Raw genomic sequence first — 26,972 nt, forward strand, 5'->3', positions numbered from 1 at the left:
TAATATAGTCTATTTGGAAGAGTGAATGAAAATTGTGAAAATTCGCGTGTCAGTTGTGTCATAAATAATGGAAAATTCCTTCGGTGGTGTGGAAAGAGTTAAAGGTCCAGTGTATGAAATTTGGCGGCATCTAGCGGTAAGTTGGCCAATTGCTATCAACAGCTCACCTCCCTTCCTTTCAAATCACTGTAGTGGCTAACACAGTACTAAGATCGCAAAAATCAAGCTCCGTGATTAACAAAGGTTAATGATGTTTACACGATTTGTAAATTTTTTACAACACAACATTTGTTACTTTTGGAGCCGAAATACAATCTGCAGAAATACAAAGCTAACACGATGCTATTAACAGACTACATTTAAGGTCACTCGATATCAACTTCACCAAGCCTCCGACAACTCTTTCAAACATTATTAAAAATGTGTTCACTGGTACGTAATTACTCCGTAAATGAATCCGCATCTACGTTTTAAGAGATTTGTGCCCAAGTTTCATTATTTGTGAGCTTTTAATGCGCAATGACATCTAATGTCCCCACCAAAAGAAGTAGTCGCGTTTAGCAACTTGTTAGCAAACGCCGTTTTTTAAGACACAATAAGGCTTTAAAAAATCACAAGCGGGTTATAATTGGTATGTTTTATGTCATAGAATAGAATATTACAAATATTTAGAGGTTTTGTTTAACACAGACCTTATTTGCGGGGATTTACCAAAAATCCATTTAAAAAAATCCCATAAACTTTGGAGCGATGGAACTGGAAGTCCTAAAATGCTAACTCGCTTCTGGGTTTTGCATACAGAAATACGTCATCTATGATGTTGGGTGATTAGATAATCCTCCAGAACTGGCAAAGTATGTTGATGTAAGAACACGTCCTAATTGAGTAAATCTCTTAATGTTCGTCTGCCGCCACTCAATTTTCCTTCAAGTGGATTTATTTCCATTTACTCATATCTTCAAAGCAATCTGAATGCAATCCCATTCTCTCTGAGGCCATGTCTCCTGATTATGTGCTCAAGAGACAAAGACAAGGAAATGTGTTCAAATCTGCATATTATTTTCAATATTTATATTACAGCAGGATGAAATCTGTCGTCTTTATTAAATCTCCTCGCACAGCATGTTCTGGCAGTCCTCGTGTCTTCCTATGATGGGGTGAGGGAAGAAGAAGAGATATCTCAGCTCTTCTCACAGTGAGCTTCTTGACCTTCCCTCCCCTCAGCGTCTGATGAAACGGCCGTATATCTCTTACTCATGCCTCTTGAGGGTGGTGAAAGAAAGGAGAGTGTGAAAGTGTGAAAGCAAAGACGTGTAGGTGGAAGTGGGCAGGAAAGCTGAGGAAATGACACATGCGGTGGGTGTGAGGGACCTACAGGAGCAGGAGAATGAATCAGTGCTTTTGTACAGACTTTGGTGTCATTGAATCATTGCTTTTTGGCCATCTTTGATTGCTCAGCAACAACAGGAAGTGAGGTTGTATTGAGGTAAAATGCTGACATTTATGTGGAACATTTTGATCATTTTGATATTTTTTGGTATGAAAGTAAAATGATTGTGTAATATAGGTATCTTTAAGACTGTCTGCTGTATATAGTAGTCATCTTGTTCTTTTGCGGTGAATTACTTTAAGTCTCCTGTTGTTTGGTCTTGTATTATACTGTGAACACAGAGCTAATTTAATATGTCACCATGGTGATGAACACGGCACGACTGATGTGTGAAATCCACATCATATTAGCTTAAGTAGCAAATCTAAAATATTTTCCTTATTTTATTACACTTTTCTACTTTCAGTTTTACTGCTCCCTGTCTACCCACTTGCTTTCCTAATAACTTCACTCCTACTTCATCTCATCTTAGGTCGAGTTGTCCAAATCTGCCTCTCAAATCTTCAACAACTTGGTTGACTGAAAACATGCCATCACTTATCCTCCCTGTTTTTCATTTTTTCTTTCATTTTTTTCAAGGTTGCTAAATGAAAACAGGTCGGATAGATGCTTCTGAGCACAGACAGCTTGAGGGACAGAAAAGGGAAGGTTGTGTTCACAATGAATAGAGAATAGAAAGAGGCCCTCGCAGAATAAGAAGGGGGTGTAAAAGCTCATGTGGACATCTGATCAATACAGGGATGAAGTGGGGTTTAAGAGTCAAGTCTAAGCCAGCATAGTATAGAAAGTACAATGGGGATCAAAAGTTGACATTAAATCGAAATATTTGAATATAATTTTAACTAGCAAATTAAGATTTTATATTTAAAAAAATTGTTATGCCGTAAAATGCATTGCATTGTGATATTAAATGCCTTGTGCATAAATGTCTCGTTCCATTACAGCACATAAGATGCTTTTTAGAGAGAATTATACCAAATTCAACAAAATCATTTGAAATTAAAAACATATCATTGGGGAAAATACAGAAGCATGTGTATTTTTATGAGAGCTTCATTTCAAATATTAGGAAGAGAGAATAACATGAAATGTCTTAGTTGAATAAATCTAAAGAAAGTCTTTACTGTTATTTACACGACATGTAATGTTTCTATCCTCTGTCCCATTTTTGTACCACCTTACACTTTCAAATTCACACATACAGCTAGTTCATCCGTGTGCAGTGAGATTCCATGTGCTATCATTTCCACGCAAGCCAGACTCCATTTCAAAGCCACTGAATCCAAAATGATGTCATCGCTCCAAGGGGGAAGATTGGGAGGGCAGCGCTGTGTGTGTTTGTGTCGGAGAGATTTTTTTGTTGTGTAAACTCCATCGGGGTGGCTGCGGGGGGCATGGGGTATTAAAAGAAGGTGTCAGATTAGTTCGCCTCATTGTTTGGGTTTTCAACAATGAGCTTATTGAGACGTTGTTGAAATCTGTTTCGAAGAAGGCAGGGAAGAGACCATTCACACTTGCGTATTCAATGTAAAATGAAGGGATGGTAATTTAACGCTTTCGATTCCCAGGTCGCAATGGTTCAGATTAACAATCAAATAAAATTATCAAATAAAAACATTTCAAGATAACTAGAATATACTTTATGCTCATATCATAATCGTTTATAAGAGTCAACATTTTTTTTAGTTTTCTGATAAATTTAGACATTTAAAGATCAAATGTTATTAATTAACTAATAATAATGATAAACTACTGTATTGTGAAAAAAACCGAACCAGTTGTCAGCCCGTGTGAAATGTCTCGCCTATGTTTTACAGTTTGTGAGTGTTTCCTGTCTAAATATATTCCAATATTTAGCAGTGGGTTGACGTGCTCTATGGTGATTTGCAGACACAGAAAGTTTGTTTGTATGCGATGGGAGTGTGTCCACAGGTCCATGTGTGGGAATGTTTCTAATTCCAGTCTGTTCGGAGCGTCCGGCATCCCAGCTGTTCCCCCACCCTCGACACCGCAGTCGCGCTCGCACATAAGCAGGGTGTGGTTGCCCCCCCTCCCCAAAATTCCAGTTCCTAGTGTGCTCCCATGTCACCCTGTCCCACAGCAGCTGAGCCCTGAGCCGGCAGGGCGGAACAAAGTGCCAGACTGGAGTAAAACGAGGGCCCTTCGTCCAACTGGGAATTCCTTTGCAGGGCTGTCGGGATGAGGCCATGGCTTTTAAATCACATCGCACCGTCCGTGCTGTCCTCACCCTTTCTGCTTATATCTTCACTCCCTTTACACTTTCCATTCCTCCCTCACGGCTGGCGTGCAAACTATTTTTGACTCACTCTTTTTGCGCAGTTTCTCATCGCAACCTAGAACAACAGCGGAGAGCAGTGTCGTTACCCGGCCTGCCCCCACCCAAACCTTAGGGGTTTCCCTTAGATCCTGTGGCCTTGCAGTCACATGGAGTAGTTTAGTACTTATTTTCACTGGGAGAACGTTCTTTTTTCTTTTTGTAGTAAGTCAATAGAGTGCATTAACTGGGGGAATGTCCCATAGTGGTGTCTGAGTCATATTTGAGTCAAAACAAAGTGAAGGAAGGACGCGTAAGGAAAATAAAGCCTGTTCTAAAGACCATTTTCTATTATAAAGTATTCTAATACTAATGTACATTGTAAAAAACACATTTAAACAAATATAAAATTAAATGATTTATGTAGTGGAAAACATCAAAAATTATTTTTATATATGCAAATGTTGTTTGTTCTTGTTTTTGTGGGGGTTTTTTTGTGTCGTCTGTCTGTGATTTCTGATGTCATGCTGGTGTAATTTTCCGTCTTTTCCTGTTTTACTGAAGCATCTGCCACATCTGATGCTGCTTCAAATGTAAAATTTGTTTCCATCTGCTCACATTCTGAGTTTATTTTTGCTCTGAGGACTTTATTAAATCAGGATAATTGTTTAGACTAATATGATGACCTAATTTCTCCAGATTGACCCTATGCTATACATTAATGCCAAACATGTGTGAGTGTGTGTTTTCATACTGTCTGTAGCCGTTCTGATCGCCTGATATTATTTCAGCTGTTGTGTATTGCTGTAGCATTCCATAGAATTGCCTACTTTCCCTCCAATTCGTCCTGAATAACTCACCAAAAGAAATAAATAGGGGCTTTGTGAAGATATTGTTGATCTATTGCTGTTTGGAAATAATTGCTGAGATTATAATATATGTAATGTTTGGCTCTGAGGGGGAAAGCGGCCTTTTCCCCCTTACCTGAACTTGGTGGATGTCAAAACAAAACCTTGAAAATCAAGGGTTGCACGAGGCATGTTTGAAACTGTGGAAAAAATATTTTATATGAATGCAGTTCTAATATTTCCCTTATCTTTATTACACCTCTTAGCAAGTTCATCTTGGACACAACTTTTTGCACATGATCTATATTTAACTGTATTTATTTTATTAAAGGGATGGTTCATCCAAAAAAAGAGAATTCTGTCATCATTTACTCACCCTCTTGTAATTTCATTCTTGCATGACTTTCTTCTGCAGAACACAAAAAAGATATTGAGAAAAATGTTGGTAACCAAACAACGGCGGTACCCATTCCCTTCTATTGTACGGACACAAAACCAATCCAAGTCAATGGGTATCGCCATTGTACGGTTACCAACATTCTTCAAAATGTATTTTGTGTTCAACAGAACAAATAAGGACATACGGGTTCGAAATAATAAGAAGGGGGAGTAAATAATGTCAGAATGATCATTTTTGGGTGAATAATCCCTTTAACTTCATTGCTTTCATCTGCTGCAAATACCAAAGTAGCCCATCATTTCTACGAGTTGAGATGTCTACCGTTGCAAAATTTAAAACAGCAAACAATGCACAGTCAAATTGGCTATACGAGTCATATCAATGTATTTTATATTATGCTGACTGGTATGCTGCTTCAATTTATAAGTAAAATAGCTTGTTATGAAAATTTCTTATGACATTTAAGAATCTAAATTATTAAACAATTTGTAAAAGCTAGTTTGATTGTGCTTATGAATTTAAGACAGTGAATTTCTTTTAAACTGTACTGTTATAAACTAAACTAAACTAAAATTTTAATTGATCGAATCATACATTTGAAACATTTTTATTGCATTTTGTGAAAGGACCACGCTTCCCAAAGGTGTCTTTGTTTTCTTGACTTTGCTCTGTGTGTCTTTGTTCTTTTTTGCCACCACGTGCACAAATGCACACATTGAGTCGCTCAGGTAAAGCCTGATGGTTAATTATAAATCTACCGCTGAGATAAAGAAAACCAGAGACAGGCTACCTAGTAACCAGTGTGCCAAAGGGAACGGGAGCAGAGGAGGGGGTTAGATGAACAACCGGAACAAACAGATGAGGCCTTCAGTACCTTTTTATTTTTAGTGCAGTGAGAGAGAGAGTGGGTAAGAGTAAAAGCAGACAAAGAGAGAACAATATCAACAGGTGCTCAGCTAAAGCAAACAAATTGCTCTCTTAAGTCAATAATGTTGACAGACCCTGTGCTTGTTTTGCTGAGTGAACGGCCTGTCTTTAATTTAGAGCCGTACTGCAAATCGCACGTAGCCCTTTACCTATGCCAGTCAATTCAGCTCCAAGCACAGAGTCTGTTTAGGGGCCTTCTGGGTTTAAACCCCTCCTTCTTCCTGTCTGAGACTCTTAAACCGAGTGCGACTGGCCAAATGACCAATCACTGAAAGAATGAGGAAGGAAGAGAAAGAGTTTGGGAGATGCATTAGCCAAGTGGTCATGAATTAAATGAGTATCAGGAAGTTCAATAAGGTTTAGACGGGTTACACAGACAAGACCTGTATACACTTGTTTATTTTGGTCTCATACAAATTGATTTAGTAATTTTATCCTCCAGTTGCATTTGTGACATGAGTTTATCCTGTTTGATATTAGCAGAGTTCTAACAACCATTGAGTCCGAGTTTGATGTGGGTCAAGGGAGAAACCACAAGCATAACCAAAATGGACAACAAACCTTCTTTGTTTCTGTAGGGTGGTTTGTGTTGGAAGCAGGCATGACAGCTGCAACCCAGCTGACGGAGAGGGCAGAGTTTATAAGAAAGACAGAGTATTTAACTTGCTTGACATGCAGGCCACGGGGAGCGTGGCGGTTTGGAGCAACAGCTAGACCACTGAAGAAGAAAATGACACTCCCCCTTGTTTATTTGTATTTGTCATTTCAAACCTGTATGACTTTCTTTACTCTACTAAACACAAAAGAAGATATTCGGTAGAACGTTTGTAACCAAACAACACAGGACCTGTTGACTTCCATTGTACAGACACCAAATCACTCAAACAATTCTGGAAGTATATTGTTTTGTTTTCCACGAATGAAAGAAGTCAAACATGAGTAACTTGAGGGTGAATAAATGATTATGGATTTTTTTTGGTTTAACTATCCTTTCGTCATTCTTTCCATTTTCTGTCCAATGAGTTTTTAGTGAAGAATGTAACACTTTCTTTGACATTTAGGTATGTTAAGAGGCAGTGCGAGTTAGTTGCCTACATTTTGGAAATGCCTGCATGTCAGAAGCGATGCGTTAAAATACTGCATTCTTAAGCAGCTCTCTACGTATTGGAACAGTCAACATTTGTGCATCTTGGACGGGGTGCTATGAAGAATAGGCAGGCATGTGTTCAATGTCTCCTCTTTGCCAGAACTCTTCTAAACTGTGAAGCCAAGAGTTGTGGTCTGTGCAGTTAAACACTTGCCTAGGCAAAATTTTAAGCTTATCCTTATTGGATTCACATTTCATCTGGGTGCGTGGACACCTCTCGGTGGAATGTTCATTCATTTTCATTTTAAGTTATCCTGAAGCCCCTTGTCAGAGGCCCCAGCCCCCCACACACACTTTGCTGACCGGATTGTGTTACAGAAGAGTAGCAGACGGGAATGCACAAGTGGGCTGTGTGAATATGGTAGACTTTTGTATGTCCCTCTGTATTGTTTTGAACAGTCTGAATGGGAGGAACAGAACAGTGGAAGGAAACTTTTGCTTCCACGTATGGTCGTTTATTTGAAGGAGGAAAAGAGCAGCCGTTATTTTTTATTTCCCTGTCAGAAGCTCCTCCTCTTTGTGTATGAACACTCCCCCTTTGTTTGAATCATTTTTACTCTTTTCCTATGTATGTGTCTTTGTCTTTTTGCTTTTGCCTGAGGCGTTTGCTGTCTTTTGAGTGGGAGTTTATATCCCCAGCTAATATGGGTATGGATTACAGCAATGTGATGAATATAACAAACCTGAACTAAAAGCTTTGTATGATTTGAACAGTTTGAAGACTTTGTACATGCTTGAAGAAGAACCTATAGCCATTTTTTACGAACAATGCAGATTTCATTGACAAAAGTGGTTTATTTGTGCTTAGTATGCAAAAAGCTACTCCTGTTATCCAGTGATTCTTCAGAAGCACGTCATATCCCCGGGATTGGTCACTCCCACTGACTCCACGATCCCTCCTTCCACTGACTTTATCTCAGGCTCGCTCCTCTAGCCTTGCCTCGTGTGTTTTTTTGGAAAAGGAAACCGGCATGATTGGACCACTTCCTGCGTTTTAATGCCATAGCAGGAAACAGAGCAAACGGAGCTGGATTCAAACAAAAACAGAGAGAGAGAAGGGGGCGGAGAGAGAGCGAGTGCAAGAGGAAAAAAATAAGGCGAGTGTGTGTGTGTGAGAAAGAGAGGGAGAGAGCGAGTGAGACACGGAGAGCGAAGGGGGAGTGAGCGAGAGAGGAAAAGTGGGAGATTTTTTTTAGCAGCTGCAAACCATTTCAGCTATGAAGTGGCTTTAGAACAGACACAGAGATCATTTGTGTATGAGAAGCGAAGTCTGCACAAGAAAAACTCTAAAGGGAAAGAGCAAGGAGCTTGCATGGAAACTAGCGGAACTCTTGTGTTTGGAATACTCAAAGAGGCAAATAAGAGAAGAGAGAGCGTGTCCGGGGATTGTCTGGATATCACAGTGCCTGAAGTGCGTTTGGAATGAAGCTCTGTCTGGGTCTCTGCCTTCTGGATATAGTCCCTTGACTCTCCACTTTCTCCCTGGCTACACCAGACTCAAGCTTACACTGGATATCCATACATACAACCTCCTGGACACAGACACCTTGGATTTTCCTTAAAGCACTGGATAAGAAGGTTGCAAAAACAGATTTCTACGTTTGAAGAGTGTCTAGGTTTCCTTTGTTTTTTTTGGCTCATGATGTGAAATGAACATATCACAAAGACCTTCATGCTCCGCTGCTAAAGAGGACTAGATAAATAGAGGAGGATGAGGTATTTCAAGCACAGATGGCTTCTCTTCCTGACATGCTCTATTAATGCTTCATTATGGGATTAAAAAGAGGAGGAAGACATTGATACACTGCAAAAACACTGGTAGGACAGTCAAAGAGAGTCTGCTACAGTTTTATACTGTTTTCTCTTTAAAAAAGAAAATTGGTCAGTAAAGTTATCAGTAACGTTTTAAGAGAGAAGCTCTTTTGTCAAACTGGATTATTTCTGTGAATATGGGATAATGATTTTTGAATGATATACTGAAGAAAAGGAAGATGAGAGACAAAATCTCCTAAATGGCACTTTTTGCTTTTCTTTTCCAAACACGGTTTTATATAAGAGCATGGAGTTCTCACCTTAAAAGGAGCCACATGCAGTTTTGGCTGCCTGCTGTCGGAGATGGTGAAAGTAGCTGAAGCCCCTCTTTGATTTCCTGTTGTGGCACTGAGAAGAAAGAGAGTGAATGGGCTACAGCATTAAGAAGGAAAAGGATTTTGGATCGATTCTTGTTTTTTTTAGCTCTTCAGAAGAAAAAACTATCCTCCTGTTCTTGGACATTTTTTGTTCAGTTTTCAGAATTTGATTATGATGCTACAAAGAATAATCTGTGCATCAGAGACATATTTTATGTGTTTCACAAACGCATGTACAGATACCACCATGTAGCTTTGAAGGTTTCCTGCTTTTTCTTTCCTGGATATTAAGTGTCATAACACATTGTGAACTGAGAATTTTGTGCATGACTGCATGCACAGTCATTACATCTAGACTGATGGGTAAGCCATCTGCATAATTTAAGGAGCTCACTTATACTTACTGCACACTTTGTTGGTAGAATAGTAACCATTCCATCTCGCCCCTTTGAGGGCACTGTAGTTTGGTATGGGAAAACCACTGAGCCGCCCGGACTGCTTGCGGAAGAACCCCAGGTGCCTTGGAAAAGGGGATGATGAGGAGGCATACATTGAAGACTGCTATGTACCCCAGCGCTCCATTTACGACACCATGCGCATCAACGAGCAGATTGATCAAGGCACAAAGATCAGTCAACCCTCTCGCAGTACTCTGGGATCGGGGGGTGGTGAGGGAAGTACACTGTCCAGCAATGGAACATTGGGAGCCGACATAGGGGGAGTATTTGTTGCACGAGGAGGGCTTGCTGATGCAGGTGTGAAAAAACTGGATGAAAGAGTTATCTTTGATGCTCTGAAACTCACAGGTGACCCACAGAGCATGTCACCGATTGGAGGACTTGGCTCTACAGTGATAATTCCTACATCAAATTCAGCTGCTGTTGGGGCAGCTGTTGTGACCAAAAGACGGCACCAGGGGGGAGATAAGAAAGACAATCCAAATCGACGATCTTGGAAAGCTTTTATGCCACCTACTTACCCTGAGTTTGCAGAACGCTTAGAGCTTTCACCTATAGATAATGTAGAAAAGCGTCTATCTGTGGTAGGAGTCCCAGTTTCTCCTCTCCATCCTATACATTCTTTGGTACACTCTACTACACCTTCGTCTCCTCTGGCACCTTTCTCCCCTTCACCTGTCTCGTCTGGAGGTCCTCAAACTCCTCCCGTCTCCAGCTCTCCATCTTTTACCCCTTGTGTTAGCCCAACACCCCCACATCTGTCTCATCCGCTCAAACAAAAGCAGCCCCTTCAGATGCATTCTCACAAACTTGCTATTGCAATACCCTCACCTTCTAAAGAAAAAACAACCCCACAGACTACTACTTCTGCCCCTAGGGACTCTGATAGTTCACAAGAACCTAGTATTAGTATTTCTCAGCAGGCTGCAAAGAAGAGAGCTGGGGACAGCAAAGTGATTATGGCCCCAGTCTATGTTAGAAGTGCCTCAGAAGAACAACCACAAAACTGGGATGCCACTGCAACCAAAACCTCTGATACTGAGCGGGACTCACCACTACTAGAACAAGACCAAGACACAGCTCCCCTTATACCTCCAAAACCTGTATTTTGTCCCCCTACTAAAGCCCGTACCTGGCCTCGTCGTATACGGGGTAGTAAAAGATCACTGGGACGTGGTAGAGCATTTCAAAACTTTCCTGTCCTACCTCCACTGCCTCCCGTTCTTGGTGAAGATAGTGATCTGGATGAGGAATCTTTTTACCTGTTGGATCCTCCGTCTCCTTTCTTGCAGGAAAGAGAGGGACTCATCTATGGGGGTTTGCCCATGTCCCCCTGTATGAGTCAAGAAGGGGGTGAGGAAGGTTTGTTAGGCTGGCCCCTTTCTGTAGGGCTACGAGAGAAGACCGCCTCAGAACTTTGCTTTGAGGAAGATGAACGTAGAATCTTACAGGAATTAGAGGAGGAGGATGAGACTGAGAGGGAGCGGGAAAATAATGAAGAAAAAGAGAGACTGGAGATGGAGGAGAGAAACTGGCAGGCGGTATTGAAATTGGAGAACACTGAAGCGAGCTGTATATCTTGGGAGTTTGACACAGAGGAATCTCAGTTACAGGATTGGGAGTCACAACAGCTTGCTTCAGGTCACTGGCCCCTTCTGACACCACCTGTAGGATTTGGAGGCTCGGAGGCCCCAAGTGCCTCTCCCTGCCCTGGCTCAGAAGCAGGCTCAGATGAGCTATTTCTGGAGCTGGAAAGACAGTGTTTTGAGGTGGACACAGTCGAAATTTGTCACACTTTTGAGCATTCTGAAACCTGTAACCCATATCAGGGAGTGGAAAAAGATCAAGTTGATGATGCCACATATGAATCTGACATTAAAGACCAAATCAAGCATGCTGTGACTTTATCAATTGATGTAGCAGATAATATAGACCACACAGATCAAGCTGAGCCATGTGTATTGCAGATAAATCAAAATGCAACTTGGGAGGACACTGAAAATATACAGAGCTGCTCTGCTGTTGAAGAAATTGACCAAGGTCTGGGGCAATTACCAAAAAATCTTAATTTTAGTGGTGAGGATTCTAACCTTGATCAAGATGATTATGTTTCATACTATGTTGATGCAGGTGTTTTAGATTCTGAATCCAGTGGCACTCAAACCTCACACCTAGATGGGACTGTTCCATCAGATGCTGTCCATGTAGGCATTGGCAGACCGGAAAGCAATTCAGATGTAGGCAGCGGCTCTTCATCAGATCATGAACAGCAAGAGGATGAGCAGATAACAGGACAAGTTGAGACATCTGACATTCACATGTCCTTACATCATGGACTTTCCCCCTCAGAGAGTTTGCATGCAGAAGCCGAATGTAATGTGGATCTTGAGATCTTTACTGATTTAGGAGTGAAAATCGAGGACAGTATGGAAGATGAGGCAGAAAGGGAAGTTAGAAACCGTGACTGTGAGACTGTCTCTCATGAGGATGCAGTTTCCGCTGAGCCTATTCACGTTGCTATGGAAATGAACTCTGACCAGGAGGGTGCATCTTCAAGGTCAGAGAAAGAAGAAGAGTTTTCAGTTTCCATGGAAGTTGGTGAGAAAGTAACAGAGATTTATCAAGAAATTACAAGTACGCCAAAATCAGACACCTCATATCCCCAGTTAGACCCATTGGATATCAATACAATGTCTGCTCCTCCAATGTCACCTCTACCCATGTCAGCCAAACATGAGTCAAGAACAGCTGGAATTGACAGCAAAGATACAGATGCTTTTGTTGCAACAGACAGTTTTGTTTATTTAGCTGTAGCTGTGCCACCCCACTATTCTCGGGACTGTCCACCATCTCCATCAGTAGACTCAACCCCTCCAAGCCCCCTCACAAAATCCTGCCTTGAGCCAGAGGAAGGGGCATTTTTCTCCTCTGATAGTTTTGTTTACCTGGCGGCCCCTGAGCGGCTTGTGTCCGATGGGGGTTCTGCTTGCGAGGACTGTCAGGATTTGGACTCGGAGTCTGAGGAGTGCCGATCAGGTGTTGACTTTGTTCTCGGATCAATGACTGGTGATAGTGAATGGGACTCAGATGGATCTGACTTTGTACACCCACAAAAAGACCAATGGGAGAAGCTGGAGCCAGGCCTTTTGCAGGGACTTTTTAATGAGGGCCAGACTGAGGCGAGTTCTCGGGAGTATGTATTATCATGTGACAATGATTGTGAGTCAACTTGTGAACTAAAAAGTTCTGCGGAGGAAATTTTGCTACAAAAACATGACCCTGATTTGGAGACAAAGGTAATTGCACTTCTTTAAGTTCAATGTTTTTAGGTGATCAGTACATAAAAAGTGATCCCCCAAAACGTTCTATATGCATGTGCAGTCTACTACTGTTTACCTCAAAGGTTTTTCTCGGCTTTGCTGTTATGTTCTGTGAGAGAAATGACCTAGTTTAACACTGCAGTAAACGCTGTACTTGTTGTATAATGTAATTCAGCACAATATGATATGGTGTAATCTGCTTTATCAAAGTACTCAGACTAGGAATTAAATCATCTTTACACAGTCCTTTCAGAGAGGCATTTGAATAAGCTTTATTTAAAGGAATGTATGTGTTTACATTTATGGAGACCTAAACAAAAAATTTTATGCTTTTGTTTAACCCTAATGTGGTCGGGATAATCATTACTGGCGAAGAGCAGATCTAGGATTATTTATGTTCACAGATCTGTTTATTTAGTTTAGAAAGCATGCTCGCTGTAAAGCAGTAGACCCCATTTGAACGTTTGTGTGTTTGGTTACAGGCAAATGGCTTTCTGCACACATTTGCATATGTTTGCTTTTGCTGCCCGATTGCGCAGTGCCTTTACTATGAGATCACTGTGTATATTTCAGAAAGAGATTTAGGAGTCAAAATGGGACTGGAATGTATTTTTATAAATACATGTAAGAATTCTGGACATCATTTTGAATGTGAGTTTGACAGTCTCTCTGGCAGCCCTGACAAGGCCTGTGTTTGCTCTGTTCCACAGTGACTGTAGGCGGGTGGCCGAGAGACTGCCTGTTAGTTCTTATGCTCTTTGGATTGTTATTACATTACTGTCTATTAGCAGTGGTGACCAGGCTTGGCTGGTCATCTGTATATTATTTGGCCCATGGCCTTGCCCAAATCCGAATTTCTGCATGGTCAGTGCCACTTATAAAAACCCAGGGACACCAAATGTAATCAGAAGCAGGACCCTGTCAGACTGGATTTGGATGGAGGGGATTAAATCAACTGAGAGACTGAACAGGATAAAATAGAAAATGATCTTTAAATTCTGTAGAGGAATAAAAATATCAGATCAAACGTGTGATTTGTCATCCAATGGCAATCTCCACCCCCATTCCCTTTCTTCATCAGATGGCACAGCAATTGAGATAAGGAAGTGAGAAATAAACATCAAGCTCAGTAACCACGTAAATACTGTAGAAAGTTGTTGGAAATATAAACAGATGATAAGGACATGTCAGTTATATCAGCACAGGAAAACGTTTGCAGCCCTGTGATGCCCGAAGCGAAGGGAGTAGACCACAGACCTCAGGAAAGATCTTTTGTAGTCTTTTGAAGAAGCTCTGTGCGTATCTGTTGAAATTGACCAGAATCGATGGGGGCTGATTTTAAGGGAGAAAATTGTGAAATTACTAATACATAAATGGTCATAGAGTCTCTATGGCAGAACACATGACAATACTCAAAATGAAGGGTCGGAAGGGACAGTCAGGTAAACAGACACACTTGTTGATATTCACAGTGGGAAAGGCATTCAAGGATAGGATTATGTTATGACGTACGGTAACAGCGGCCATGTTGGATTGTTTAGACAATGATGGCAGTGAAAGGTGGTGTGCCGGAAACATCTGTGATGAAAGACCATTGGAATTAAAGAAGAGAGAGAGACATAACAAAACAGTCACATATGACATGAACTCATTGATTGTGGCTTTAACCTCATTTTACTTGTGTTTCTTAATGGTAAAAATAGTTTCCTTGTTAAAACATTTAGGTCAGATAAAATGTTGTCATCCCTAGGCCAATGCAAAGGAAGTCGTGATGCAGATGCGGAAAAGAGACGGGAAGAAAGCAGGAGGTGAAAGCAAAGACAGGAAGAGTAGGAATTTTGAAGAGTTTGGCAAGGCATACTGAGTTGAAGGCCATGTTTACATTGATCTCAATGGAACCCGTGCTTTAGTGCTTCTGGAATCCGAGAGGTTTTCAGTAAAATGGTTATAATGAAGTCATTAATTTATACACAATTAGATGTAATACAGATGAAAAAATATGCAGTGATCAAATTATTCAGCCTCATATCATTCCAAACCTGTACGAGTTTATTTCATTTGCAGAAAACATAAAAGACGATATTTTGATGTTGGTAACCAAACATAATTGACTTCCATTGTATGGACACAAAATAAATTTCTCAAAATATTTTCTTTTGTCTTTGAGTGAGTATTTGTGTAATACTTCAGCTTGTGTAAAAAGATCAGCTTAGAGGAACAGTTCACCCTCAAGTTGTTCTAAATCTATATAAATGAGTAGTCAGCCAAGGACTGTTTGCTTTCCTACATTCTTCTAAATATCTTCTTCTGTGTTCATCAGAACAAAGAATTTGGAACATCTCAAGGGTGAGTAAATGATGACATAATTGATATCCTCGGGTGAACTGTCCCTTATGTGTTGGATAGAGCAATAAACTCCTAGCTAGCAATTGTCATTATTCCTATATTGAAATGTAGGCAGTCGGTTACGCAGTGTGGCCCTGTGGTTTAGACTGAATAGAAATAAACAAAAGACTCCAAAGGCTGTGATGATGTGGGTTGGCGCTAGGATGGACAGCTGCCAGAAGCTAAAAGTGACGTGTGGGGGCTCATGTGAGACACAAAAGAGTTTAAAGTTTGTTGGCAAAAGAAGCAGAGCGTATTGGAGAGAAAAGTGTGAGGCAGTCGTGTGTGAGAGAGACTTGCGTGCTGGCCAGATTGCTCAAGAACGTTTGAGTGGAATGAAAGGCATGCTAGATATTTTCAGGGGCGCTGCAAGAGTCGAACACTCCAAGTGAAACTAAAAGCGAGATTATTCTTCAATACTTTCTGTTGATGTGTGGATATATATAGACTTATATACACTTACTGTACATGCGGACATGTGCTTGCATTGTTGTGTCAAAGAACAAACATTTTCACTGTGTCTGGAAAATGTCAAGAAATTATAAAGTTAAAGTGCAGTTACTATGTAAACGAAGTCCAAGTTAAAAGTTTTTATAAATAAAGTTTGTTTAGTCTTGGCCAAAGATGGATAAAATTAACCTTTGTATTCACAATTGTCTCAGTTGTCTAGACCTTGTAACACCTTACACCCAGCAAATTTCCTTAAGCTGAAATCTAATTCCTGCAATTTATTTGAAATTTAAATTCAGTAGAAGTGAATAGACTAATCATTGTCTGAAGTCAAGTTCATCATTTTTGAAGCTTTAAGTTAAATTATTCTAAAGCAATTACTTTAATTAAAGCAAAGACGTATTGTTGTGATTGATGGCAGGTCGCCTCGGCCTCACGATAGATGTGGCCAATTTTATTACAAACTGAAAGTGAAGTAAAATACTTTCATAGTCAAGTTGGCTCAGTAACATGACAAAACAAGATGATTTATGCCATGATAAAATGTGCTTTGTACTTTGAATTGTCTAAATGTAATGTGTAAACATATGTTTATACTTTAAGTATAGCAATGGCATGTTGAGGATTAACCACAGACGCAGATGAATGAAGTTATTTCTGTGCCGGTGGGTGAAAAGTGCCACATGTGATGAATGATCGGGATTATAAAACGGGAAATGTCTCCAAACGAGGAGCTGTAGGAGGATGCCTAGATGATGGATTCAGGATATAGAAAGACAAAAGGAGACTAAACACTCTCCCCGTTGTGCAGACGCGTACGCTCTCACAGTCGCTTTTGCTGTCGGTCAAAGGGTGGAGCAGATCGGGCCGTCGTTCATTGTTTTGAGGCCGACAGACATCCTGTTTAAAGCTGGAGTGAAACACTTGCCACAATGCGACCACAGACGCTCGGAGTTTCGAATTAGAAAAATTTGCACTACTTTTGTACGGTCATATTGACTTGATTTCCATGTATAAATAAAGAAGTAAAGATTGGTGGCTTTTGAACGATCAATCCGTGTGTGGGGCCACCAAAATGATCTTCGTGTGACGTCCAGTTGCATAACAAGTGTGACGGTTATACACTTCTCAAGTCGTTTTTCCTCTGTTTGTTTAATCTAAGGGTGTGGAGAGGGAACAGGTAGACAGCATTCAACCTAAACTGCAGCATGTCAATGCCGTGGGTCAAGGTCTCATCCAGAGTGCAGCCAAACACACAGACACTCAGGGTCTGGAACATGACCTGGAGACCACCAACCTGTGCTGGAACTCTCTCAACAAGAGGGTATGCTTTACATCTCTTTACTTGCTTTTTATTTTATTAGGCTAAAAGAAATGCTTTAATTTGATGAATGTTTCACAGGTCGCCGAAAGAATCGCGCAGCTGCAGGAGGCCCTGTTGCATTGTGGGAAGTTTCAAGATGCACTGGAGCCCCTCTTGAGCTGGCTGAGTGACACTGAAGAGCTCATAGCCAATCAGAAGCCTCCGTCTGCTGAGTACCGTGTGGTGAAGGCGCAAATTCAAGAGCAGAAGGTAAACTTTGGCTTTTAATAGTTTAAAACTGAGTGAATGTTGCATTTTATTATTTATGACGTTTAAATCACATGGCTTTGCAGGTTATGGTCTGTCATCATGACTCATGCTTGCATTACATTTAGATATTCTTATTCAAATTTGAGATAATGAAACTACCTCTTCCTAAATCATTTATCAAACAAGGAATGCCGATTACCAAATCGGAAATTAGATTTCGTTATCAAATCAGAATTACTGTATTAGAAAACATTCATTAATTTATTCCATACTATATTTATTGGGTTTTTGTTTAAACATCAAATCCAAAATACAAGACATCAAGACAACCAAAATAAACTGAATTAAATCAAAACTGAAACACAACATAAATGATACTCTGTATAATCAAACTAAAACAGCATATGTTTTATATTCTCAGCTTCTGCAACGCTTGCTGGATGACCGTCGTGGGACGGTTGAAATGATCAAAGCGGAAGGAGAGCGTATCGCCGCCACGGCTGAGACCCAAGACAGAGACAAAATCCAGAGACAGCTAAAGAGTCTCGGAGAGAGATGGACAAACCTGCTGGAAAAGGCCAGCTCCAGGTAAACTCCATAATCAGATCAATATGGACACCCGTACGTGACCATAAAACTGCTTAATCCAATCTCTTCCTCAGATCTCATTCACTTGCTTGTTTTACAAGGCCATCAATTCAACGCGATCATAAAAAATATAACTGATTTCCTCCCATCTGACCTCCTCAGGCAACGGCAACTGGAGGAGTTGCAGGTGTTGGCACAGCAGTTCCATGAAGCCGTGGAGCCGCTCGGCGAGTGGCTGAGCGCCACAGAAAGACGCATGAGCTCAGCTGAGCCAATGGGAACCCAGACCTCTAAAATCACACAGCAGATCGTGAGGCACAAGGTATGAGGCATCTGGAAGTGACCTGGGAGTTTAAGGAGGGGACCACTTATCTGTAGTGATGACTGTTTTCTAAAGTGCTGTCGCGGAAAGAACAAACAGTCTCCTGAGGTCTTCAGTTTTGGCAGAAGTGTAAATATCAAGAAATGTAGCCCTCTGCTCTGGTGACCCTGCCCACATCTTTTCCGTTTTGCAACGAGATTGATTTCATCATACATTTTGAAATATATTATGTTTGTGTTTTCATCTCATTTTGTGTTGATCCATATTTTATTTTTCATTCACATCAATGAATTATGATTTATGATATTGAGTGTGTTTACATGGACAACAAATAACTTTCAGTTACTTAAAGGCAAATTAAATTTCTGTTATTATATGTTTACCCTAAAGTTAGTCCGAATCTGTATAAATGTATTTGTTCTGATGAACACAGAGAAAGATATTTGGAAGAATGCTTGTAACCAAACAGTTCTTGGCCACCATTGACTCCCAAAAGTGCCCCAGAACTGTTTGTTTTCCTACAATCTTCAAAATATTTTCTTTTGTGTTTAACAGAACAAAGAAGTTTATCCAAACTTAAGGCTGAGTAAATGAAGACAGAATTTACATTTTTGGGTGAACTATTCCTTTAAAAAAACAGAGCTGCATTTACATTTAGAAATCTCGTGAGATTTTGATGTCAACAAAAATAGTACAGCCGGCAAAATACTTTAAAGGTGCTTACATGCATGGACAAATTTAGATACAAATTGGTCAAAAATCTCAATCTTGATAAATGTTATCGTTTATAACCCTTCACCTAAATACAAAGCATAGTTCATGACATCCACATGAGATTTCATTGTCAGTAATTAAGCATAACCGGCCATGTACACACACTCATTATTCACTACCCTGCATTTATGTTTGTTTGCGTTTTCTTTCTGTTTCTCCTTTTTCTTATCCCATCACCCCCCTCTCTTTTTGTACTCTGGGCTATAATCCCAGGCTCTCCAAGAGGAGGTGTCCTCTCGGGAGAAAGCCGTAGACCACCTCGAGACTGTCAGACAATCGCTGACACCGCTCAGCTGCGCAGCCAATCGCGATTGGCTGGGCGAACGGGTGTCGGCAGTGCGCAACGGGCACACGGAGCTGCGCGATAGGTGCGATCGGAGAGCGGCCATGCTGGAGCAGGCCCTGGCCAATGCACAGCTGTTTGGAGAGGAAGAGGTGGAGGTCCTAAACTGGCTAGCAGAGGTGGCTCAGAGACTGGCTGAGGTGTCAGTGCAGAGTTATCAGCAGGAGCTGCTAGAGCAGCAACACAAACACACACTGGTACGGGTATGCCAGGGATGACGGACGAGGATTAGCAGTAATGTTTTAGGAAGTCGAGAGAAGAAAAGTTTTGTTGAACAGCCCAAATGAAGTTCTGTTAAATTTCTATGAATTTATTGATGAAATAATGATATGTTAATGTAACCAACAAATATTTGTATGTGTATGTGTATGATCAAAGCAACAGTATTTAATATCACTTTTCTCCCCACAGGCTCTAAATGAAGAGATTATCAGCCGGAAGAAGACAGTCGATCAGGCCATTAAGAACGGACAGGCTCTGCTCAAACAAACCACTGGTACTCTTCCATCTGCTCTCTGTGTTCTCTGTATTCCTGATATGCTTCTTCAGATGTGATCATCTGTGATTTCCGCGACAGGTGAGGAGGTCTTGTTGATCCAGGAGAAGCTCGACGGAATTAAAAGCCGATATGCTGAGATGACAACAGGCAGTAGCAAAGCACTTCGTACACTGGAACAGGCCCTTCAACTGGCCACTCGATTCGCCAGCGCACACGATGACATCAACCAGTGGTTGGATGCGGTGGAGGCGGAGCTCACAAACATTGAGCCAGACACCACACCAGCCTATCAAGACAGGCAAAGAGTGAGTGCTTATATTACACTTTTTTTGTAGTCTAACTTGATCCATGAATCAAATCAATCAAATGAACTGTTTCTTCTATTTCATTGATTGTTTGATGATCTGTTTTCTTTGTTTTTCTCAGGAACTGAAGTGTGTGTCTGCTGAGAAACGGCTGGTTTTGGACACGGTGAATGAGGTGGGCAGTGCCTTACTGGATCTGGTGCCCTGGCGTGCACGCGAAGGTCTGGACCGTCTCGTCACTGATGCTAATCAACGCTACCGCCATGCTGATGAGACCATCACACAGAGAGTGCAGTTAGTGCAGGCTGCCATCCAAAGGTCACAGCAGGTACTGCAACAAATACTGGACTTCAATACTAATCCATTTGTGACTCTGACTTTGTTTTATTTCCACTAGTAATTAGTAACAAAAAAGCAGATGTCATTTTATCTACATATATTTTATAACATTTACATTTTTTGCTTGTTTTTATTGTATGTATATATTTTTTATTTGTATGTTTTTAAGTTTATTTATATTATTTATTATTATAATGTTATTTATTATTGTTTGTTATGACATTATTCTTTATATTTTTTAATTCCTTTCGTTTTATTTGCTTATTTTTTAATCATTTAGATTGTCATAGTCTGAAACCTTGGATCTCCATATTTTGAGATTTTATTTTTTGCCATAAATCACCATTATTAGTCCCCCTTATGTTTGCTACTGGGTTTTGCAAATATCTTACCCAAAACTGGTTATTAACTTTGACAACACAGTATTTCATTGTTTAAAAAGTACAGGTTTCTTCCATTTCCTGAAAAACTGTGACTGGACATCCGAGGTTTCAGAAAGACAGGGACAATATGTAAAATATATATATTTTTTAACAGCATTGGATTCCAGGACACTATCCACATTGTCCACTTGTGTTTGTAAATATTTGTGATGGTTTTCTGTTCATTTGTGCATCAGTATGAGGAAGCAGTGGATGCAGAGCTGGCCTGGGTCGGAGAGACAGAGAGGAAGCTGGCGTCTCTGGGTCCTCTCAGTCTGCAGGCCGATCTGACTGTGGCTCAGCTCCAAGTGCAGAGAGCCTTTAACATCGACATCATCCGTCACAAAGACACCGTGGACAAACTGCTAAAGACGCAAGAGGACATACTGGAGAGCTGCAGTGAAGAGCAGAGAGATGCACTTAAGGTAAGAGACAAAACAGACGGCGAAGAAAGGGAGGGAGAGATAAGCAACTCATAAAGAAAATTAAATTGTGGCTCATGCATTTTCCGGAAGAGATTTGATTTTGTTGTTATGTAGAACTTAAGTATCTTGTGTTGGAACAACAGCTGTGCTGTCTTTTGTTTTATTCTCCTTGTCTGTCATTTTCATTTTGATGACCTGAAATAACATTCTTCCTCCTCCTAAAGGTGAAGACGGATTCTTTAAGTGCTCGATACGAAGCAGTGAATCAGAGTCATGCTGAGCGGTTCTCGGCTCTAGAGCGAGCTCAGGTGCTGGTGGCGCGGTTCTGGGAGACGTACGAGGAACTCGAACCCTGGTTGGGTGAGACGGAGACACTGAACGGCCAGCTGCCCCCTCCTGCCATTGATACAGAAACACTCAGACAACAGCAGGACCAGATGAGGGTGTGTGAGGCAGTCAAGAGTCATAAGGTACTATAAATTGCATCATGTAGTTTTATTTATATGTTATATTTTTATCTAGCTTTTGAGGGAGTCTATAGCGGAGCACAAGCCGCACATAGACAAGCTGTTAAAGATCGGCCCACAGCTGGCTGAACTGAGCGCCCAGGAAGGGACGACAGTCAGACAGCGATATACAGATGCAGAGAAGCGTTACATCAACATCAAAGAGGAGGTCAAAGCTCGTGCCACAGCCCTGGATGAAGCCGTGTCACAGTCCGTGCAGGTGGGTGCTACAATATGTTAGCATGCTTATATTGGACTGCCGCCCTGTTTGTGAATGGTTCAATATTACAGTTCAGTTTTATACACAATATTAACACATCTGGGAACAAGTCTGAGGATTATTAAGACAGTTGTGCTTAAGCTTTTTGTATTTATTAAAAGACAATACACCCTATGCACCATTTAAAGTGTAATTGTTTCAGTGATGACATCATCAGTTGCCTCTGTTATTGTTGCATCCTGCTGGACTTTTGCATGCTGTTGAATTAACTCATTGAATTGTTTCTCCATCCCCATTCCTTTAACTCTGCTTTTGACTTCACCTGCCTGCACATTTGCCCATTCTGTTACCCTCACCGTTCCCTGTCATTTATCCCCCCCCTTACCCCATTCCTACTTGCTTGCTCCAACTTCCTGCTCGCCCCCTCACCAATCCAATGTCCGTTTGGTCCATCCATGCGTCCATCACTCATGTTTGTGGATGTGCTGTCTGTGTCCATTCCTCCGCCACTGCTCTACCACACCCTCAGCTGGTAGAGGTAAGAACTCCATCACCCACAATTACCATCTTTGTTGCGTTGGGTATCAGGAATAATAAGAATGTTTCTTTAATTTCTTTATTCATGATAATTTTTCATCAATAAGAAGTGTATAACATCACTGTGATGGTATAGAAGTGTCACTGTATTTTTTCTCACCGTGCTTCACTTTCTCTCCCATCAGTTCCATGATAAGATGGATCCGCTGTTGGAGACCCTAGAGGGGGCTGTCCAGCGTTTACGGCAGCCTCCTCCTGTGGCGGCCGAGGTGGACAAGATCCGCGAGCAACTGGCAGAGCACCGGGCTACAGGACACGAGTTGGACAAACTCCTGCCTTCCTTCAGCGCCCTGTGTACCCGCGGAGAAGAACTCATCAGCCGCGCCCCTCACGACGATCCTGCCGCCCAAGGTAAAGCTCTATGACTGTATGTTTATGGAAAGAGCAAATTCATCGCACGTGTTTTGATAAATGCGTGTCGCGTTCTCGTCCTCAGCGGTGCGTTCCCGACTTCTGCGGCTGCGCTCCTTGTGGGACGAAATCAGGCAGAGAGCGGAGGAAAGAGAAGGAAAACTTCAGGATGTTTTGGATCTTGCCGGAAAGTTCTGGGCCGACATGGCTGCTTTGCTGAGCACGCTCCGTGACTCTCAGGACATTGTGAAAGACCTGGAGGATCCTGGGGTGGATCCGTCACTCATAAAGCAGCAAATAGAAGCAGCAGAGGTAAGTTCAACCAAACAAAAAATTGTGTGTTCAAGTCTAGTTAAACACTTCTCAACAAGTAGAAAAGACAGAACTAAATGAAGATAAATAATGTCAGCAAAATTATGATCTCTTCTCTATTCAGGCCATAAAAGCAGAGACTGATGGTCTGAGGGAAGAACTGGAGATTGTGCGCACGCTAGGGGCTGATCTTATCTTTGCCTGCGGAGAGACGGAGAAACCGGAGGTGAAGAAGACCATCGATGAAGTGAGTCGGAAAGAAAGCACCCTGTTTGACACAGATTTTAAAGAAGATATTTTGCTAACTTGTTTTGTTTCTTATCCAGATGAATGGCGCCTGGGATGGCCTGAACCGCACGTGGAGAGAGAGAATGGAGAGGCTGGGGGAGGCCATGACAGCTTCTGTTCAGTATCAGGATGCTCTTCAGGTGTCTATTATGACCTGTGATTAAAAACGGTTTGGTCAAGCCAACTGCATGTTCACGGTCACTCTTTCATGTATTCCTAGGGAATGTTTGACTATCTGGACAACGCTGTCATCAAACTTTGTGACATGCCAGTCGTGGGTACTGACCTCAGCACTGTCAAACAGCAGATCGAGGAGCTCAAGGTTTGAATCTGTTCATCGTTGCTTTGACTTCTCAAGCCACATTAAGAAGCTAAAAGTTATTTTTTGCATTTAATAGCAATACAAAGTGGAGGTGTACCAGCAGCAGATCGAAATGGAGAAGCTTTGCCATCAAGGAGAGCTTTTGTTGAAGAAAGTGACAGATCAAACAGACCGAGACATGATACAAGAGCCGCTCATAGAGCTACGCCACCTGTGGGACAACCTGGTGGACAAGATCACAATCAGACAGGTAAGAAAATAGGGACTATTTTGTAATGCTTTACAACCATTGCTTTGCATTTGCATAAATAGGACTATCAACGATTAATCTAATTCAAAAGATTGTTTTACAAAATATATGTCTGTGTACTGTGTATATTTATTTCGTATTTTAAAACACATACTCATACATGCGTATATATATTTAGGAATTATTTAGATGGATTTGTTTAAATTTACCAGTAATAGAAATTATATATAATTATTTATTCATGTTTATATGTTATTTTTTCATACAAATATGCATGTATGTTTTTATAAATACAAAATTAATATGCACAGTACACAACATATATTACGTACACAAGCTATAATTCTGGATGGGATCGATCGCAATTAATTCTTTGACAGCCCCTATTTTCAAGATTTCACCTGACACAGTACCACAATTTGAAATGTTTTTGTCAAGCTTTGAAATTATAATAAATATTTATTATAAATTATTATATAAACATTAACATATAAAATCAATAACTTATTCGAACATAAATTGTTATACATTTTATACGTAATGAGAATAATAAATTAGTATTATAATTCTAAAGGTAGCTTTTACTAAGTGAATGACACATTTGCATTAAACTTCCTTACAGTATTACTGGATTCACTGTATTTAACAAAAAGTTGACATAAATAAAATTTTATAAATCAACATATTTCCAATCAAGTTTATAGGCTTTTAAAATGCATGAATATTTTTATAAGCGCCTTTGAAGACTTAAGTTATTTTAGCATCACTTTTTTCTCCACGAGCTAACCTTCATTGCTTCAGAGGGTATTATTATGAAAAAACAGAAATGTTCTTTCTATTCATCCTCTCTCTCTCTCTCTCTCTCTCTCTCTCTCTATGTCTAACTTAGCACAAGCTGGAGGGGGCTCTGTTGGCACTAGGTCAGTTCCAGCATGCTCTCTCTGAACTGCAGTCTTGGCTCAGTCACACTCACGCCACACTGGACACCCAGCGGCCCATCAACTCTGACCCCAAGGCCATTGAAATTGAGCTGGCCAAGCATCACGTATGTAAATCGGGCCTGGTTTGCTGTTCTCTCTTTCTGTCTTCGTAGGCGAACCTGCTTAATCAAGCTCTGTGTGTAGGTCTTAAGAAACGATGTGCTGTCTCACCGGGCCACGGTGGAGGCCGTGAACAGAGCAGGCTCTGAGCTGCTGGAGTCCAGCCCTGGAGACGAGATCAACCACCTGAGAGACCAGCTGGACGAACTGAACCGCAGCTGGAAGAACCTGCTGCTGAAGTCGGACGAGAGGCAGAAACTACTGGAAGCTGCTCTGCAACAGGTGCTTTAGATATAAAAATATCATTTTTAAAGAAACGAATCCTTGCATGAGTAAACACGAATGTTGTTTATAAAGAAGTCAGCATAAAACCAGTGCTGTTTGAAGAGATTCTGTTCCGTTTAATATTGTAGTACAGGTGTTAGATCAATTAGCTCATTGTATCTCTCTGGCTCGTGTGGTTTGTGTGTCAGGCCGAGGGTTTCCATGGAGAGCTGGAGGAGTTTCTGCAGTGGCTCAGACGCACAGAGAGTCAGCTGTCTGCTGCCAAACCCACAGGTGGCCTGCCTGAGACCGCCAGAGAGCAGCTGCAGCAACACATGGTACATTAACACAGTTCACCTGCACATCACATAACAAACCTTTCTTGCAAACAACAGCAATTACAAACAACTAAACGTCTCTGTTTATTTCCTTTCAAGACTTTACAAAAATGACAAATATGTGCAGCACACTTCCATAAATAAATTTCCTTATTTTTGTGTAACACTGGACTGCATCATTTTAGTCTCACATCGTCCCTCTTTTCCTTTGAAATTAACCAGTTAGTTTCTGGCACAGCATTGCAAAGCAGCATTTTACAGTTTGTAAAAGACCAAAAGATTCTTGATTTATGGATTCTGTTTATAGATTTAATATACGGACTGTGATTACATAAAAGAGTTAAATCTGTAATCATATTATTTAAAGGTCCAGTGTTTCATTTTATGGAGGACCTATTGATAGAAATGCAATATAATATACTGTACATAACTATGTCTTGAGAGGTATATAAAGACTTTAAGCGTTGTTTTTCTTACCTTAAAAGGAGCTATTTCTATCTACAAAGTACATACCCTTGCATGGAATTCGCCATGTTGTTTCTACGGTAGCCCTAAATGGACAAACTTCTCAGCAGAGCGCGTTTCGTAAATACGAAAGAAGCAAAAACGTGACGACATCTTAGTTCTGTGTCAGTCACCGTAGTGCTTTGAAAGGGAGGGAGAGAGGTAGATTGAGAGGCAATTCAAACCTCCCCACTGGATGCCCAATAAATGTCATACACTGGACCTTTAATATGATTACACATTTAATATGAAACGGTTACTACAGAATTTTTTTTTATTTAATTCTAACATCATGCGTTAGGCTTTCTCAAAGGAATAGTTCCCTCAAAAATGAAAATTCTGTCATCATTTACTTTCTACATATCTTTGTTCTTCTGTTAAACACAAAGCAAGGTATTTGTAATATTGTTAGCAATTTTCAGTTCTGTGACATCATCCACTACCATAGTAGGAACAAATCTTGTAAATTTGTTTGTTCTGTTGAGCACAAAGTGACATATTTGGAAGAATATTGGAACACAAACAGTTCTTGGGCACCCTTGACTACCATTGAATCTTCCTACTATGGCAGTCAGCGATGTCACAAAATTGAGCATTGCTTACATTCTTCCAAATATCTTTCTCGGTGTTCATCAGAAGAAAGTCATTTATACAGGTATGA

At 40.8% G+C, this 26,972-nt stretch overlaps 1 protein-coding gene across 4 annotated transcripts in view; it reads left to right on the forward strand.

The window, feature by feature from the left end:
* Positions 1-26,972, forward strand: part of macf1a (microtubule actin crosslinking factor 1a) — a 140,516-nt gene that overhangs the window by 99,096 nt on the left and 14,448 nt on the right. For all 4 annotated transcript variants that reach the window (XM_079484509.1, XM_079484510.1, XM_079484512.1 and 1 more), the window contains 20 exons: positions 16,892-17,053; positions 17,132-17,302; positions 17,724-17,890; positions 18,053-18,212; positions 19,200-19,526; positions 19,741-19,825; positions 19,907-20,133; positions 20,255-20,461; positions 21,092-21,319; positions 21,544-21,762; positions 21,842-22,045; positions 22,768-22,993; positions 23,079-23,305; positions 23,430-23,552; positions 23,632-23,733; positions 23,814-23,915; positions 23,992-24,165; positions 25,055-25,210; positions 25,290-25,487; positions 25,679-25,807. In XM_079484509.1, coding sequence (XP_079340635.1) covers positions 16,892-17,053; positions 17,132-17,302; positions 17,724-17,890; positions 18,053-18,212; positions 19,200-19,526; positions 19,741-19,825; positions 19,907-20,133; positions 20,255-20,461; positions 21,092-21,319; positions 21,544-21,762; positions 21,842-22,045; positions 22,768-22,993; positions 23,079-23,305; positions 23,430-23,552; positions 23,632-23,733; positions 23,814-23,915; positions 23,992-24,165; positions 25,055-25,210; positions 25,290-25,487; positions 25,679-25,807 — 3,594 coding nt within the window. The remainder of the gene's footprint in view (positions 1-16,891; positions 17,054-17,131; positions 17,303-17,723; positions 17,891-18,052; positions 18,213-19,199; positions 19,527-19,740; positions 19,826-19,906; positions 20,134-20,254; positions 20,462-21,091; positions 21,320-21,543; positions 21,763-21,841; positions 22,046-22,767; positions 22,994-23,078; positions 23,306-23,429; positions 23,553-23,631; positions 23,734-23,813; positions 23,916-23,991; positions 24,166-25,054; positions 25,211-25,289; positions 25,488-25,678; positions 25,808-26,972) is intronic.

The sequence above is a fragment of the Barbatula barbatula genome (assembly GCF_947034865.1).
Source record: "Barbatula barbatula genome assembly, chromosome: 21".
Classification (NCBI taxonomy): domain Eukaryota; kingdom Metazoa; phylum Chordata; class Actinopteri; order Cypriniformes; family Nemacheilidae; genus Barbatula; species Barbatula barbatula.